Below are 19,690 nucleotides of genomic sequence, written 5' to 3' on the forward strand. Positions count from 1 at the left end.
ATTATTTCATTTTGCATCCCATGAACTTGACACATTACATAAACCTTTAAAATCAAAACATACTTAAGATTAACTAAATGAGTACTGCACTGAGAACAGAAGATCTCAGTTAATATTCAAAATGCTAATTACAAAAAAAAAAATGTATTATTTTGTAATAACAAAATTAGGTTTGACAAATCACAAAATTTTACAATATGGGTACCAAATTTTGAAAACTAGCTGTACAGTTGGACCCTGATTTAACGATCCCCTATTTAAAGAATTTCGCGATTTATCAAAGTCGATTTTCCCCAGACAAAAATGAAGGCATAAACCCCTATTTACCGAACATAATAAACCCTGAATTAACAAATTATTTTAACAACTGATTTTTTTTTTCTTGTGAATTAGAAATATTGAATTGTTTTCCAAATGATATATCAATCTTGTCTGAAGCAGAAAAGACTTTTTTTTTTTAATAGGCAATTTTTGACAGGTGAGGGGGCATTTAATGAATAGCGGTTCTGATGTAGAAAGCGATAATTGAACTCCCATTTAAAAAATAAAATTCTAATGCTTTACATGACCTGGAAACTAAAAACATCTCTCATGCAGCAGGCTGTAAATGACACAGTATTTTCTTCTCTCCATAAATTCAAAAGAGAACTATTTCGAGGCAGGTACCAAGGAAATTGTCAAACCTGTATTATTATTCAGTACTTTAAATTTTCAAATTAACTAGTGTGTAATAAGTTGCAGAATGTTGAATAAAAAGAGTATACCTTCTAATTTTGAATATGTTTGTGCAGTTGCTTATTAAGACTTTTAGATAAGGTAAGTAAAAATTTTATACACTTTTTCGGCACTCTGATATAACAAATAATCCCAATTTAATGCACAGAAGTGTCGGTTTCGTTCAATTCGTTAAATCGGGGTCTGACTGTATAATTATACACTTTGACCTTAAGAACAATTTTTTTAGTAAATGATATGTTTAAGAACATTGTTAAAATATTGCTAAATAAGGAAATTAGATAAAATATGTAAGCATGAAATGCCTCACAACATTAAAAATGCTTACTCACTCTTTTTAAATTCTCAGGTAAAGTTGAACTGGCTTCACCATCAAACCTAAATTGACTCTAGAACAAAAATTCAAATATTGTAAAATGGTAACATAAATTTATAATACTGTATTTTACAGGCTACAAGATGCTGTGAACTTTGAATATTATGCACTTTTTGTGAAAAACAACGTTTCTAACAGAACCAGCAGCTGTTTTAGATTTTAACACGAGAGTAGAAACTCTCACGTGGACACCACATCACTTCCTTGTATGCACATTAAGTAATATATATTTTTCAATGTAGATAAAAAATGATTTCTATTGAAATCTGAAAATCCAAGTATTTTGCCATTAGTAATGTTAATATTAAACTAAATATAATGGGACTTCTGAGTCAGGAAAACTATCTGATTGAGCAAAATACCTATTTTGAGTACTGGAGATTAATTGGGATACCTGCAGAGAAAATAACTTTTTAAAAATATAAATTTAATAAAGTGTCTCCTTTTGAATTTATGATTGCAACAATGAAAAGAAAAGTTGCTTAACTATACATTATACAAGGGCTGATGACACCTAATGCCGAAGTGACCACAAGAAATGAGGGTATATAAGTGGTTAAAGCTTCACTAAAAAAAGTGTCTATAGTGCAGACTGAAACATTCACTCTAGGGGGGAGGCATTCCTTAACATTTGACAGGGTGTGCAATCACCCTTGGGATGGAAGGTTGATCACCCGGCCAAATATTAAAAAAATGATTGCTTAAAAAAAGTAGTGCTAATTATTTAGATTAACCTTGTTTTTCAAAGCAACAGTCAAATAGCCAGAAGTGCCAGATTAGCCACCAGGGTGGTTCCCCAATTTGCTACCCTTTCATTAAGAAATAACTAACAGGCTCTTTGGTGACACCCAAAAAACGCCTAGCATTACTAAAAGGGGCTCTTTCATGAAAATTTTTAAAAACGAAATTCAAATCTTAATTTTAAGCTTACTTTAGAAAAAGGGGTCTGCCCAATTAAGGGGCACTCATTCGGGAAATTTGCAAACTTGAAGTTTTAAAATCACAATTTTAGTCTATCTTTGGAGACATTCGTAATTTGAGCAGATTTAAAGCTCTGGATCAGGAAATTTTTAAATTGAGATCTTAAAGACCCAATTTCAGGCAAATTTCAGTAGCTAGGTTAAGGAAAGTTCGAGAAAAGGCAGAGGTTTCCTTCTCTGGAAAGTTTCCCGAAATACAAGTCCTAAAAACGTAATTTTTAGGTTATCTTCAATCTATCACAATCAGAATACCAAAGGGGGTAAATCGATGAGATGCAGTCTCAAGATCAATGAGGATAAGCATATTAAAAGTACTATAAAATCTGTGGTGCCCAATCCAATGAGAATTAAAACCCAAATGTACAGACTTGTCCTTATGTACACTCTTGTAATTAAAAAAAGCCAGAGATCCTGAGGCTGAAAGTTAGGTGATACTATCCTGGTTCGACCATAACTTGTAAACGCACACAGAAATAACTTTGTAACTCACACTCTCAATGAAAACTTTGGTGCATATCTTATATTCAAAAATTACAGTTCAATAAAAAATATGTACATACTTCGAAATTAAATATGATTTTGAATCATCACTGTCAAGTTTAACACTTACTTGGTAACCTGGACCTAACCTATGGATGGCACAAATCTGATGAGTGGTTAAAGCTTCACTAAATAAATACATGGCAGACATCTGACCACAGAAAACATGTTCTTCTTCTAGCTCTGGAGCAGCACCAATGTAACATTTATCAAAAGGCTGGGGAATGAAAGGAAAATATTGGAAATGTGTTTAAAATCATGCATTATTCGAGCAAAATACCTGAAGTTAAAGGAATAAATCATAAAACTGGAGCAATCACGCTACTTTGTTTCCCAAACAGAACAGATAATTCATATAGTAGATAAATGCATATGCTGCCATGTGCAGGTAAACGGCAGTATCTGCAGCAATGAGTTTTCAAGATATTTGAAGAAATGTGTGGTGGATTCAATACTAACAATAGGAAAATGTTGTAATTAGACTTTTTTTTCCCGCCTTTTTTTCAGCGGAAACCAAACAAGCGAGCTTATACAATAAAGATAACGTACAATAGATGACAAAAATGCGAAAAAATGAAATATTTGCAATTACTGCCCTCTACCTGCACTCAGCAGTATGATCTTAGACAGGTTAATAAACTCATTATGTTGAAAAACATTTTTGGATATTGTTGTTACTTAATTTTCATCAAACATGATATTGTGATCTTTTACCTTTCCAAAAATGAGGAGCTGCCACTTGGCCATTTTTACAAAACAAATATTAATTTAATAATACAAAGATATCTAATAAATATACACATAATATTAATATAAGGTTAAGATCGTCATTTTTTTATTTGACTAAGGTTCCTTATGATGATAATTTTTGGAGACAGGGAAGGTCGATGGTGGTCTTTTTCATTAACTACAGTTTTGTACTGAAGGTTTGTTTCAATATGCTTCTAAAAATAGTGAAACATAATGCATCTATATTTACTAAAAATACTAGCTAGAAAAACTGATTTATAACTGATATAACACATGATCGATCATGATTATGATACCTCAATGTAGCTAATCGAGTAAATCAAAATACAGGTAACTCCTTCCACCTTGTAACTGTCAAATCTCTAAAAGAGAATAATGTCGATTTTTGAAAAATTTGAGCTATGAAAATCAAAGCAACTGTTGCTTACTTTTTATGAACTACGTAAAAGAAGTAAGTGCTTTAAAAATTTATTATAATTATAAATCCAAGTATGCATGTATACAAATGGACATATGAATGCATATACAAGTTGTATTCATTAATTTGTGTGAACAAATTCATAAAATATCTTTTATGAATTTGGTCACCAATTTACGCAAATTGTTAAAAATCCTCAAAATGCAATTATCAGGCATCTACATTTTTGGGGGGATATATGTTTCTGCCATTTATGCAATTTTTGTCAAGGAATTAGTTTGAGACAGTGTTGACTTCACAATGTAACAAAATATAGAGTACATACCTCATTATTATTTACAAGCCAGCTCATTTCTGTAGTAGATGCCAGTTGTCCATTTACAAAACATTTGATTTCGCTTTTACTCCATCGATTGTAAATATAAACAATTGCAATCATGTACCACTAATTAAAAAAAAGAAACAATTACGCTTATGTACTGCACAGTAAAGATTCATAGGGGCATTTTATAAGTGAACAGAAAAAATGATTATGTTAATTACCTTTCGTGGCTGAAATTCATATTTTACACAATGTTGATAGCCTTTTCCCTTGACTTTCATCGACGTGAAAACAAGACAATTGCCTACAAAATGTGCAGAATAGCCAACTCCTTTTGAGGTACGAAAACTAGATACAATTTAAATTACATTAAAATACAGAATTAGAATTAAAAATTTAAAGGATTTTTTATTTTAAACTAAATGGGAAAAAAGTTTGAATTCAATACATATTGAGCTGTTTTCAACAATAATCATTAAAACATGTCAATTGAAATTGAATCAGTTCAAGGAACATGCAATAGAAAACTTAAGACAACTGAGCAACTTAAATGCTAGACAAATGGTACTAAAGATTGAAATTTCTATAAGCAGCAAATAAGAGAAATACAGTCAATACATTTCAAAAATAAAGCACTCATTTCCTCTTATGTGTTTTTCAAACGCCATTAAAAGCCGTCATCAAATACTTAGGTTGCCTTTTAAGTTTTTACAAAAAGTAGGAAGAAAAAAAAATTGAGGAACAAACTGTTTTATTGCTTTTTAAAATATTCACCTTTAAGATTTATGCACTTTTCCATCCGTTGAAACCAATTACTGAAACATTTTTTTTTTTTTTGCAATCTGAAGTTGATATAGCAGAAACATGGTTTTTGGATGGAATCAACAGCTTCTTGGGGAGATAAAAATCGCTGCCAAAGCATTTTTTGTTTGACATAGGGGAACAAGAAAAAGTCGTTGGCAATAAATTAGGAGAATATGGGCAATGAGATATTAATTCAACACTTTGAGTTTTAGAATAATCATTTGTTTCATGTGCTATGTTGAACTGGCTTTGTCCTGATGAAGAATGATGCGGCGATTTTTGTTGTTCTTCCTGATTTATTTGATGACATTTGGCAAACAAACTTCTGTATACCATTCAACATTAATAGCTTCTTGATCCTCTAAAGAAATGGTTGCGATATATCCTGTAAGGCTGAAGAAACAGGTAATCATCTTCTTGGCTTCGTGAACGAACAATTTTTGTTGGATTAGGTTCATCTGGAAACACCCAAAAAGTGGATTGTTGTTTAGTTTCTGGGTCCTATGAATCTATCCAAGTTTCATCACCTGTAACAATGTTGCATACAGATTTCGCAGTTCCCAATTTGAATTTTTGTCGCACTTCCTTACACCAATTTACACGAGCCTCTTTTTGGGCCTCTGTCAAATTCTGCAGTATCCATCTGGAACAAAACTTTTTCACAGCTAAATGTTCATGCAAAATCGATGGTATTGCAGTATTAGATATGCCACAGGATGTTTCTATATGAGGATATGTGACATGTTGATCTTCTTCAATCTACTTGAGGACAGCATCGATGTTCTTTGGTTTAATTAGCAATTTTAGTCGCCTTTCACAAGATTCGTCACTGACAGACTCACGACCATGGTGAATTTCTGCAAACCAATTGTAAATAGTCTTCTCAGACAGGGGCGTAGCTAAGGGGGGGGTTTTGGGGACAAAACCCCCCCCCGAAAAGTTAGTCTCAAAAAAAAAAGAGAAAAAGAAGAGAGAAGAGAAAGGAAAAAAAAAAGAAGAAAAGGAAAAAATTCCAAGCGATTACACACACACACATTATATATATATATATATATATATATATATATATATATATATATATATATATATATATATATATATATATATATAAAAGAAGTAACCCCCCCCCCCCCCCGAAAGTCGGGTCTAGCTACGCCACTGTTCTCAGATGATGCTTCATTACCAAAAGTTTTACCAAGAGATTTGAAACAGTTTTGTCGAGTTAGTCCTTTTTTGAAATCATCCACGAAAACCTTCTCAAGTAATTTCCATTTTATCACTCACTTCGTTCTTTTAAACTATCACTGAAAACAAAGTACATGGATATTTTTTTTTCGATAACACTTATTCCAAGATACAAAAATGTGAACTTAACAAATATTCTGAAGAAAAAATTCAGTAGCACCTCCTAATGATTGTTTGTAAAAACTTAAGAGACAACCCTCATATTAATTTATTCAGACAACAGTTAATTGGTTCAGTTAATTGGGCGGTAATTTACTGAATATACCTTGCCTCGCGTTCAATCTTCGATTTGAACCGAACCATTGCTTTGGTCACTCGTCTGGTCTGCTAAATCTATATTAGCTACCAGTTTGTTTTGCACTCTTGGCTTCCTTAAGAGGTTTACCATCTCCAGCTCAGTCACTTTCCTATGCCGGGCTGATGAGTGCTAATAAGCACGAAACTGCAGTCCTCGGCTGGAAATGACTGAGATGGCGGTGTATTTCACGTATTTCTGCTTTAGCCCTGGCTAATGGGCGGTAATTTACTGAACATATACTATAAGTTATAACCAGTGGCGCACACAAAGGGAGGTCCAGGGGGTTCAGACCCCTCCCATGGTCCTTGAGTTTTTTAACGGAGTATGTATGAAGCAAAATAATTCCAAGCAAAGGTAACAATAATTAGATTTAATAAATGAAAAATATGAAATTTATTTTCTCTCTATCTTTCCCAACAAATTCAAATTTTATGTGAACATAAATTATTCTAGAATGATGAGTTTGCTTCGCTGTTTTTATTTTTAACAGTGAGAAAAGTAAATATATTCATTTTTGTGCTTTCTGGTGTTTTGATTAAGTAATTTGTAACTCATAAATTAATTTTATTAACTAATGATGAGTAATTTTTTAATATGTTTTAAAATGTTTTTTGTTTCCAAAAATCTTTGGATGCGTGTTGGAGTATGATATAAGAATGGTGGACCTTCGATCCTGGATTCCCCTCCCCCCCCTTAAGAAATTCCTGTGTGCGTCACTGGTTATTACAGAAGTCTCATTAAGTACATTTCAGCTGAGATTCAAAATTTTCTTACATACACTGGTGTGCAAAAATTAAGGACGAGACGGTTTTTTCAATATAACTTTGTACAAAAGCTTTCCAAATCAACACATTTAATACCGTAAGATCCCCAATACATAAGGACATGTGTAATGTCCTTATGTACATTATGTATAATGTCCTTAAGCAACACTTATTAAAAGAAAAATCAGAGGGATAAAAAGAAGTTTTATTGAAAAAGTAGCACGGAGCCCAATGCAACTGAAGGGAGAAACATCCATGTGATGTGTGTTCAGCAAGAAACATCCGGTCTTTAGTAGGGGATATGATCTCCCCCGACTGCTAGGCAGGTTTCACAGCATCTGCCCATGCTGAGAATGAGGGTAATGAGTTGTTGAGGCATTGCTGCCCATTCGTCTTGCAGCGCCAATCGAAGCTCCCGAATCGTTGCTGGTGGTAAGGTACGAGCTGCCAAGAGTCTGCCTAGAAAATCCCATACATGCTCGATGGGACTGAGATCCGGAGATCGTGCCGGCCAATCCATACTTTTAGTATCCTCACTCTCTAAGAGCTGTTCGGCAGCTACTGTGCGATGACATGGTGCATTGTCGTCCATGAAAAGGAACTGCGGACCCATAGCGCCTCTAAAAAGACGCACATATGGAAGAAGAATCTCGTTACAATAACGGGTCCCGTTGACTGAACCTGCGTCGAAGATGTGAAGGTCTGTACAACTACCAAGCATGATGCCTCCCCAAACGAGAACACCGCAACTTCCATACCTGTCCCTTTCAATGATGTTCGAGGGATGATTGCGGCTTCCCCACTCTCCAGATGAGTATGCGATGAGAATCGCTACTCAGACTGAATCTGCTCTCATCTGTAAAGAGTACTCGTCCCCAATCATTGTCTCTCCAATTCCCGGCACCACAGAGAATGCCTTCTCCGATGGGCAGGCGTTAGAGGTACACACCGTATAGGGCGTCGTGCAAACAGACCACCACCATGCAGTCTTCTGGCCACGGTAAATCGCGGGTCGCCTGTGTCGTGTGTCTAGCGATTTCTCCCGCTGTCTGCCACCTGTTTCTTCTGGCCTGTAAGACAATATACCGGTCATCTGCGGGTGTGGTTCCTCGTGGACGACCATTTCTGAACCCCTGGATAGTTGTTCCTGTAGTTTGAAATTGTCTCCAAAGCAGTGGTTGGAAAAACTACATTTTTTTTGTAGCGAACTACAACTACAACTACTTTGTTACAAATGTAGTTAACTACAACTACTTTTTTCAAAATGTAGCAACTACAAACTACTTCTGAAATGTAGTCGCTACTTCGCTACTTTCCAAAAAATAAGTAAATACAAAGCATGCACAATAGGTTGTCCCTCAAAAAATGAAAGTCAATTTTTCAAATTGCATACACTCTTGTATTTTTCCTCTTGTGTAAAAACAATCGGGGAAATAAATTACCTTTTAAATTTAAAAAAAAACACCTTCAAAAAATACCCAGGAACTAAAAAGCAAAAAATAACTGATTACACTTACATTCTATATCCTACCCAAACATAGAAATGAAATTTATTTTAATTAAATGAAATTCCAGTACAAAAATCAACTGAACTAAACACCGAATTATAAAATAAGCACTGATTTAAATTGTTATACGATGAATTATTTTAAATACCTAACTAGTTATATACGATCTCTTAATTTTTAATAACCTTTTGAAATCGGGGCTGCCTATGAACAACTACATAACGCAACTGACAGCCCACCGAATCCTGAATTAAACACTAATTTAACTATACGCGAACTAAGTCTTTAAAACTAAACCTACTCAGTTATGTTAGGTAGTAGTTTATAGGAGGCCCCGATTTCAAAAGATTATTAAAAATTTAGAGATCGTATATAACTAGTTAGGTATTTAAAGTAAGTCATCGTATAGCAATTTAAATCAGTGTTTATTTTATAATTCGGTGTTTAGTTCAGTTGATTTTTGTACTGGAATTGTAAAAAAAAAATTCATTTCTATGTTTGGGTAGGAAATAGAATGTAAGTGTAATCAGTTATTTTTTGCTCTTTAGTTCCTGGGTATTTTTTGAAGGCGAGGTTTTTTTTTTTTATTATTTAAAAGTAATTTATTTTTTGCTTGTTAGTGGTGTAAGTAACACGGCGAGCGTCTCGGAGACTTTTGACGACTGTGTAGAAAGGATTTTGCAAATGCGTAACTAATTACAAAAAAAAATTGTCTTCATCATTAGTTGTTCAACTTTATCAAAGTTTGCTTTCCGCAAGCAAATGCACGAGTCACTAAAAAAATAAATAAATAAATGAACGAAATCGCTTTAAGTTTAAATTTGTAAAATTGTATATTTTAGAATTGTAATATTGTAAATTGTAATTTATGTTTCACAATACGTGTCATGTAACTCGTGATAAAAGTCGCATGTTTCTTCACATGGCCCCACTATAGATGAAGTTTAAAAATTCCACTAGAATGAATTTTATGTTTGCTTCAGAGAATCCTTAATTCAAAATTTTAATTAGCATTACTCCTAATAATATATTTTTTTAGTACTTTCTTTAACTATAGGTAAAGAAAGTATATACCTTTGTTTTATGGCCTTTGTTTATCAATGGGTTTTATATTTAATCGTTTGTGAGGGAAATTGCATGAAATTTATTGTTTTACCCTTAACTTTTCCTTAAAGAACAAATAGGGTTAATCAAAGATTTGGAACATAAGTTAGACCACCCCTAAACAAAACCACCACTAAACAACAACAAAAAAAAGCATAAAAACCGGTTCACTAAGTGAGACGATATACAAAGTTAATAAAGTACAAATCGATTTAAATGTGAGTATGATATTTAAAGAGGTCTTTCAATTTCATCAAACCTGAACTTAATGACCAATAGACCGCCGAGGAAGTATACCGTTTCAAACAAAAAAAGAATTTTCCTTATCGGTACAGGCAGGGGCGTGCATAGAAATTTTGGAACCCATCATAAGTGACTTTTCCGGACCCCTCTCCATATTGTTAACCCTATATTTCACCCTTAGTTATAAAAATATTGGGTCCCCTTTAGGCTCGGGCCAACAGGTCTCCCTCCCCCCTCTCTGTGCACGCCCCTGAGTACAGTTGTCTTCGAGTATTTGTGGAACATTGTACAAAGGAAAAACAAATCCGACAAGTTCAGAACCTCCTCCTTTTTTTTTTTTTTTTGAAGCCTGCTAATTAATATAACCCTAATTTCAAATTGAACTGGCAGCATCGTGAAATAGTAAATCTAGAATATTGGTCAAACTTCAGAAATCATACACAGTTATAATGTATATTATTAAAGAATATAAATTAAATCGTGGGGGAGGGGTGGTCTGTATTCAATTCCCCCGCAATTGAACACTAAATATATTTGAAAACTGGAATATTAAATAAAGAACATTATATTTTAGTGCCTAAATAAAGTTATTTATTAGTAAATAAAATATTAAGGTAATTGATTCAACAATTAAAGCAGCAAAATATATTTAATTTACTGCTTTGCTACGCAGTAATAAATACATTAGTAACACCTATAATAAATTAGCAGGTAGCGCAGCGTTGCGAAAATTAATCATCCATGTGCCGCGAGAATTAAATATTGTTTAAGAGAAAGGCAAAACCTTAGGTGTGAAAATACACCGATCACAGCAAAACCACGTGACCGTGACGTATGAAATTTAAAGTTTCTTGGATTTCTCCGGGATCCTTTATCAGATCCAGACCAAGTTACAATGGGACCATCTGGGAAGTATACCTTTCCAAACAAAAAATTTTTTTTTTCAAATCGGTCCAGTAGTGTTGGAATAATTCGAAAACATACATAAAAAGCCGCAATACGAAATCATAACCTCCTTTTTTGAAGTCGGTTAAAAAGTTTCATATAATTTGCATAACGACAACCCGTGTCGACTTGCACCTGAAAGTGTAAAACAGTACTTGTATGCTAGGCCAAATCGAAAAAAAAAAAAAACTTTTTTTAGAAACTCGAAATTTGTGTTAATAAAACGTTGCCCCTATACCCAACACCCCACATGTACCACAAGAACATTTATTCAAATTAAAAAACATTTAGATATGCCACGCTTGACATAAAATTAATAGTTTTATTTAAAAAATTGATTTTTTTTTTCAGTTATCTTTCAAAAAATTACATATAAATTTAAATAGAATATCAAGTTCAAAAATTACTGGCGATCACATTTACAGATCAACAATTACAAACGAATAACAAAAAAATAATATATTTTAAATGAAAAATTTAACTCAACCTGAAAAAAATCCATATCTTTGAGTACTATATGGGAGACTTAAAAATTGCAGGAAAGCAAAAATTTCTATTTAACGCTAGTTCCCTACTTTTCTACTTTACTGTTTATATTTTTCAGCTTAATAATTTCGTAAAATCTTACATATCTGAAAATATGTATCAAAAACTTAATTTTTTGAAGAAAATTATAAATGTTAGGCCACGTGTGGGATATCTAAATGGTTTTTATTTTGAATAAATACTTTTGTGGTGCATATGTGGGGTATAGGAGCAACGTTTTATCAAAAGAAATTTTGAGTTTCTAAGAAAAACATTTTATTTTAATTTGACCTAGTACTACACAAGTGCTGGTTCACACTTTCAGACATAATCGGCACTTGTTGCCGTTGTTCAAATTATATGATTTTTTCTTTTCTTTTCTTTTTTTTTTTTTTTTGACGTAAAAGGATAAAATATAAGAAAGTGTGCGATTCGAAAAATCAACTTTCGATTTTTTTGGGGGGCGGGACACCCTAATACACAAACACACCGTAAGAGGATTGAACAAAAAAAGATTGATAAATTAGCTCATCAGAAGACACTAAGAAAAATATCCGTGATCATACTCTCATACACTGTAATGCTCGCATTTATTGTAAGTCCTCCAGAACAGTTCAATTTCATCCTTTTCTATAACAGTTTCAGTAGCTTCTTTTTATTTGGTGAATACTGTCAAAAATTTAAGCCTCGCTAAAATATTTTTGTTTTTCAATCTTCGGTCTGTTCATATAAAATTCACCAAATTTTCAACTCGCGAAATCACCGATACCTTCATTTTCACGAAAATAAGTGCTTTTTTCAATGTAAATATTGGTGAAATATAAAAATTACGACGGCAAACAAACTAAAGGCGTCGAACAGATAGCAGGTATGGCGTCAAAATGAAATACCTGAGGTTAGCTCGTATTTTTATTAGTCTTATTTCTCATTGCATCTGCTGATGTACTTGTGTAAAATTTGCGCCAGTCAAATTCGTTTGAACATTGATTTTTTTTTTTCAGTTTATTTGAAAGTAGTTTCCAGAAATCGCTACAAACTATTATTTTTTTGTAGTTAACTACTCACTACACTACTTTTTTTTAAAAGTAGTGCGCTACACTACAAACTACTCAAAAATGTAGCTACTACAGTAGCGTCGCTACTTGTAGTGCGCTACTTCCAACCACTGCTCCAAAGTCGTGAAACGATGCTGTGAGCAATTCCAAACTCTGCAACCACACTTGTCACACTGCGGCCTTCCTCCAACTTCCCAATGATTCGACCTCGGGTAAAAGCATCCAGATGTCGTCTAACAGATTGATTATTCTCCATTTCTCGCTGAGGCAGCAACTCGGTGTGATTTTAACTGCTATACGGCGTGCAATCTCTTTGCCAGAAACACTGATCTTACACCGACAACATGCTTTATACTACTCAGACACTCCCCTATTACATCTGCCTGCATATCTGCGCATGTGTGCTACTGTACGTCACCTTACTTAATCTCCTGATTGGTCTTTCTGTCCGCTCTGCCTCTTCGTTCAGCTGATATGCTAATTTTTCGACTTTGTCCTTAATTTTTGCACAGTTAATTACAGCACTATGTAATATGAGTTGCTGTAACGATGAAATTCATCAATAGTAAACATTAATAAAAAAGCCTAACTGCTTGGTACTTCACTTGGCCCATTTTAAATCTTGGCAATAATTTTTCATTTTGTTCATTGTGGTCCAATAGAAACTACTTGTTTGGCGATATCATACATTATTTCTTCTTTATAATGCACATTCAAACGAAACAAGCCATGAAACAAGACAAAAATTTCCATTAAAATGAAGAAAAAGTCCTCCGAATAATTAAAGTAATGCATTAAAATGCAAAATAAGTTGTCAAGTAACAAAAAAGCCATTACATAACATAAAATGTTTGATTCAAGTAATCCACTAACTAATTTATTTAAAAAACTAAGTAACTCCACTAAGTAATTTATTAAAAAAACAAAACATTAAATTAATCATTGAAGATATACATGGAGTCTCCATAGAATGTTAAATCAGAAAAAGAGGAGCAAACATGAAGAAAACGTAAACGTTATTAACAAGTAAACTATTTTCGGTTACATAGAGAAAGTAAGAAAAGTCGCCAAATGACGTACCTGCAACAGAAAAGTACTGAGAATTGTACATTCAAACATAAAGAAAGGTGATGTTTTCGTTATTGTCTGTGATCTAAATCTAAAATTGCCTAAAAACTGCATGGAATGTATATAAAGAACAAAAATACAATATAATAATGCTTCAGAGTGCACAAAAAAAAAACACTAACTTATTACACCTCACGCTTGTTGCAAACCAATGCAAAAAAAAGTGTTTTACAGAGTTTCATTTTCCAATTTTAACATGGTTTAATGGATTACTTGCTAAATGCTGCCAATAAAGGCAAATTAAAAACAATTTGAAAAAAAAAAAAAATCCGCCAATTTGGAGATATATCGCCAATCTAGTAACGAAAACTTGGCAACCACGGCATGATACAAAGTAACAATCGAACAAACAAAAAACACATTAATAATTTGACAGTATTTCCAAAGCCAAACTGTTGTGAAATATAAATTCTCCACTGCCTACTGAATATACCTGAAATTTCATTTAATGTATCACATTTTTTTTCCATAAATTTTACATCCTAAATAATACCAGTTAATGAAAGTAAGACTAACAAAATTACAATTAAAAGTCTGCTTTTTAAGCTTATAAAGTAAAGTAAAAATCTTACCAAAACAAATAAGGTTTTTCTCTTTCTATATTTACACTATTAATTGGATCTAGCCTAAACCATGTACTAAACGTCCAGCCATTCTGATACGGCCACCTTGCTAGAGGAGGTAGAGCTATAGCCTATATATACATTAAAAAAACATATTAATAAAGCAAGATTTAAAAATAAAAAAATAGATGAATGAATATAAAAACTAAAAGTTTCAATCATACTTTTCAAGTTGTTTTTTTTTTTTTTTTTAATTTTTAAGAAATACAAGCATCAAACAAAAAATTAATGTAATAATTGATGCATATAAAATTAAGTTGATCATTTTTTAAAAATTAAATCTAATGGTTTCTTCCAATTTACAAACACCAACTCTATTCTCAACACAAAAAGCAAATTTACAGAGGGCTATGAATGTTAGTAAATGCAGATGATTTTGATTCCCCCCCCCCTTTTTTATAGAAGCATTCTTGCTAAAAACCATCTGCTCTGCCTGCCCATACACCTCAGTAAATGCAACACCAGTTGATCTTTGTTTGAAAAACTAGAATTTTTTCTTTCTTTTTTTTTTTCATACCATAAATGTAATAAAAACTTTTTCAAGTTTAATATTTTAACTTTGTTCTAAAAATGTTTTCAAACAAAAGGGTGGGGGTAAACCAAATCAAAATAATCAGCATTCTTAGATGAAATATTGTACAATTTTTATAATAAGAAAATACTTACAGCACCCTTTTTTCCAGAAAAGCTAAAGAATGTGTCAGGACCATGTCTTTGTGGTAATTGTCTTAACACCGATAAAAGCTTTACTGAATGCCTTGGCTGAAAATAAATACACAGAAAATGAATTTTTTTCCCCTTAAAAACATACGTTCTGGAGTAAAAATAAATGTATTCATTCATTTAATTACTTTTATGAGTTATTCATTTATAAAACATCCATTTCTTCAAATACAGTAAAATTTGTCTTACCCATTTTCCATTTTCAGCCTTCATGCAGCCAGATAATAGCTTAAGCTCTCTAACAGTTATACTATAACTAGCTAAAACTCCTAAAATTTCAATCAAGAGGTCTGAAAAAACAAAGAAATAAGGATTGAGAAAATTGTAATTGTGCTGTTTTGAAAGATGTTAAACATTTGACACAAGTAGATTTAAAAAATAAAAAAAATCTGCGGCAGTTTTACAGTATTTGGGGGGGGGGGGGGGATAAGTATTCTAAAATTGAAGACAATTAAATGCAGTGAACATGTTCCGAAAATGCAGTTTTCACACTTATGTAAGAAAAGGTTTCATTTTCAAGATCGAGATTTTTGAAAAGCGTTTGTTTTTGCGATAGCTAATTTCCTTAATCATAATTGCTGCATTTAAATTGCATTAATCCCAAGAAAATGTTACTTTCTTGTAGCCTCACTTGCTTGTATAGATCTTTTTTTTTTTTTTTTTTTTTTCAAATAAACTCTTAATTTTCACCCAATTAATATGAAGAAGATACTCGAATTCGGATCGTCGTTTCCCGAACTTATATAATCGCTCTTTTAGTGTAACTAACGTCTTTAAACTGTCAGACAGTATAAAATGATGCTAAAATATGTTTCTGTATTTACTTCTTTAAAGTTTTTCAGTTAGAGTTAAAGTTAAATCGAGAAAATATTCAGATATTCGATTGTTGTTTGGGGAAAAAAATCTGGAACCATTGCCGCTTATGTTTAAGTCTTTTTATAACGAGCTCCAGAATTTTTTTTTTCTTTTTTCGTACGAAAACGCTGGACTTATACGCGAGTATGCACAAAAGTATTTCAACAAAAGCTTCTAAAATTTCTAAACCGTTCTTTGGAGCTATCGTTTGAAAAGTTTTTCACGTCTGCCATGTTGAAATTTTCGATTGCGATCCCCGAGAATCGATAAATTCCGAAACTTGAAATCTGGTCCTATAGTTGCAGAATTTGTTGTCATACACAAAAATTGAAAGCAAATTTTGTTTGAAATGTTTTTAATAAAAAAAAAATTATTTTACCAATGGATATCGCCAACATTCTGTCCGTTTTTGGACTTCGGAATTTTCAGAAAGCTCCGAAAACAGTCCCAATTTTATTCCAAAATGAACTCCCTGATCAGACAAATGTATAATTTGTGCAAACCTGATAAGTGGAGCAATACATTGCAAACTTCCTTGCTTGCCCGATGACCATACTTAATTCTCATTTGAGTTCCATTTAAGATCACTACATGAGCAAAATGTCTAAATGAAAGAGAGGGTCTTTAACATTTCTTCAATAACCCGTTAATAAAAACGATATTCTGATGATTTCATACTCTTCTTCACCGTCCTTTGAAGTTCTGTCAGGTGCTATCGCCTTCCATCGCCCAACTAGCTAATCTACCGTATTTTCCTGCGGATTATCAGTTAAAAAAGTAAAATTAATCAGGTGCGGATTATACTCTGCCGTGGATTACTACACTTATTTTTTCTTTTCCGAACGCCAACGCATTGAACCTCAAATTTCAGCAGGATTCATCAATAGAGACAGTTTCTGTAGCCTGTATGGTTGTTTATTTTACATAGCTTGAGTTTTCTCTGACGCGATTCAAGCTGTGTACAATAAACAACCATACATTCATAGTAGAAGCAGTCACCACATGTACTAGACTAAACGTTTGCTAATTTGTCTTGACCCCATCTATAAGTAATTAGCGAACTGTATGTATTCATGATTTCAAGACGAAATCATTATTTTTTAGATCAGTTTTGATTGTATCTTAAATAGTATTACTTTTTCACGTTTTTAGTTTAAGCTAAAACTGTATGTTAAATCAAAATAACTTCGTTTTTTGACATCGTATTATCCACAGATTATACAAAGATTTTCTTTCTTTTTTTTTTCTTCAGGCCGATTTTAGAGCCTGCATGTTATAGGCCACCGCGGATAATACACAGGAAAATGGTATCTTAAGAAAGAAGAATAAGAGGAATTACAGTAGTTAAAATGAGGCTGAAAAAATACCTGCTACAACTTCTTCAACAAGAGGTAACCTAGAAAGAACATGTTTGATGAGTCCAACGTCTGTACACGCCTGAAGGTTTCGGAGACTTTTCCTCAAAATGGCAATAAATACACTCCATACCTCAGCCTGGAAAACACGAGAGATACAATACAAACAATGATTGACAAAAAATAAGAAACAAAATGGAAGAAAATGCCTGGAAATTACCTGCAAATTGGACGGGCAGTGATCCAACAAATCTAACATATGAACTATATTTTGCGGCTGTTGTATGACAAAATTTAGTTCCATGTCAAATTCTCCTCCAACCAGCTGCAAAGAAAGAGAAAACATGTATATAAATAAATACCAAAGTTATTATTCATATTAGCAACAATGTATTCAGCACACCTTAAAGCAGTAACGCCCAATCTTTTTTATCCCCGAGGGCCGCGCCTCATATCCTCATATATACAGCAGCCAATTCACTGATCGAGTAACACTCCTGACGTCGCCAACGATGAAACTCGCGCCACAGCTTGTTAATTTGATAACAATTTTTGGTAATATCTGACATGCAGGGAAGTTGTTTGACATGCTTTATTTTGACAAGACTGAACTGGATCCGGTAATTTAACCGTTTCAGTGGTAAAACTCATTTGGGGAGAATGAAGAAACGAAAAAGTGGTCAACGATGAACGCTATGTACTGGAATGTAGGGTTAATCGACTGGAGTCAGGGTTAAAATTTCAACTATCAAAATATCACCAAACAGGCAATTGCTTCGTTCAAATGTGGAAGCAATTTTCACCCATCATACCTTGACGGGCGATTTTCTAGTTAAGAAGAATCATTTATCTTATTAGAGATGCGGTATGAATCTCGTAGTTAAGATCACATATAAAAATAAAATACATTTCAACTTTTCGTAGATAACATGAAAAAAGAAAGAAAATTGCCAACCAAAAAAATTTATTTTCATTTACTACGTGTTTTTATCAATGCGAAGTTACCATGTGCTGTTGAAACCAGTTTCTGACTTATGGGCTCCAAATTTGATACAAATATTCATTATACCGAATAAAGACGGTCGGGTGTTTTGGAGGATTCCAGAACATAGTTTTCCGTTAATGGCATTAAACATAACAACTGGCTCCAAATTTGATACAAATATTTATTATACCGAATAAAGACGGTCGGGTGTTTTGGAGGATTCCAGAACATAGTTTTCCGTTAATGGCATTAAACATAACAACTGGCTCCAAATTTGATACAAATATTTATTATACCGAATAAAGACGGTGGGGTGTTTTGGAGGATTCCAGAACATAGTTTTCCGTTAATGGCATTAAATATAACAACTGGCTCCAAATTTGATACAAATATTCACTATACCGAATAAAGACGGTCGGGTGTTTTGGAGGATTCCAGAACATAGTTTTCCGTTAATGGCATTAAACATAACAACTGGCTCCAAATTTGATACAAATATTTATTATACCGAATAAAGACGGTCGGGTGTTTTGGAGGATTCCAGAACATAGTTTTCCGTTAATGGCATTAAACATAACAACTGGCTCCAAATTTGATACAAATATTCATTATACCGAATAAAGACAGTCGGGTGTTTTGGAGGATTCCAGAACATAGTTTTCCGTTAATGGCATTAAACATAACAACTGGCTCCAAATTTGATACAAATATTCACTATACCGAATAAAGACGGTCGGGTGTTTTGGAGGATTCCAGAACATAGTTTTCCGTTAATGGCATTAAACATAACAACTGGCTCCAAATTTGATACAAATATTTATTATACCGAATAAAGACGGTCGGGTGTTTTGGAGGATTCCAGAACATAGTTTTCCGTTAATGGCATTAAACATAACAACTGGCTCCAAATTTGATACAAATATTCACTATACCGAATAAAGACGGTCGGGTGTTTTGGAGGATTCCAGAACATAGTTTTCCGTTAATGGCATTAAACATAACAACTGGCTCCAAATTTGATACAAATATTTATTATACCGAATAAAGACGGTCGGGTGTTTTGGAGGATTCCAGAACATAGTTTTCCGTTAATGGCATTAAACATAACAACTGGCTCCAAATTTGATACAAATATTCATTATACCGAATAAAGACAGTCGGGTGTTTTGGAGGATTCCAGAACATAGTTTTCCGTTAATGGCATTAAACATAACAACTGGCTCCAAATTTGATACAAATATTCATTATACCGAATAAAGACAGTCGGGTGTTTTGGAGGATTCCAGAACATAGTTTTCCGTTAATGGGATTAAACATAACAACTGGCTCCAAATTTGATACAAATATTCATTATACCGAATAAAGACAGTCGGGTGTTTTGGAGGATTCCAGAACATAGTTTTCCGTTA

The 19,690-nt window shown here is 33.1% G+C and overlaps 1 protein-coding gene across 1 annotated transcript in view; it reads right to left on the minus strand.

The window, feature by feature from the left end:
• LOC129219103 (neurobeachin-like) overlaps nucleotides 1–19,690 on the minus strand; it is a 197,053-nt gene that overhangs the window by 91,903 nt on the left and 85,460 nt on the right. The window contains exons 2-10 of the mRNA XM_054853426.1: nucleotides 17,517–17,621; nucleotides 17,309–17,435; nucleotides 15,276–15,376; nucleotides 15,030–15,125; nucleotides 14,313–14,434; nucleotides 4,343–4,469; nucleotides 4,125–4,244; nucleotides 2,702–2,848; nucleotides 1,068–1,124 (exon numbers count right to left, since the gene is read on the minus strand). Of these exons, the coding sequence (XP_054709401.1) occupies nucleotides 1,068–1,124; nucleotides 2,702–2,848; nucleotides 4,125–4,244; nucleotides 4,343–4,469; nucleotides 14,313–14,434; nucleotides 15,030–15,125; nucleotides 15,276–15,376; nucleotides 17,309–17,435; nucleotides 17,517–17,621 (1,002 nt within the window). The remainder of the gene's footprint in view (nucleotides 1–1,067; nucleotides 1,125–2,701; nucleotides 2,849–4,124; nucleotides 4,245–4,342; nucleotides 4,470–14,312; nucleotides 14,435–15,029; nucleotides 15,126–15,275; nucleotides 15,377–17,308; nucleotides 17,436–17,516; nucleotides 17,622–19,690) is intronic.

This window comes from Uloborus diversus, chromosome 1, assembly GCF_026930045.1.
Source record: "Uloborus diversus isolate 005 chromosome 1, Udiv.v.3.1, whole genome shotgun sequence".
Classification (NCBI taxonomy): Eukaryota; Metazoa; Arthropoda; class Arachnida; order Araneae; family Uloboridae; genus Uloborus; species Uloborus diversus.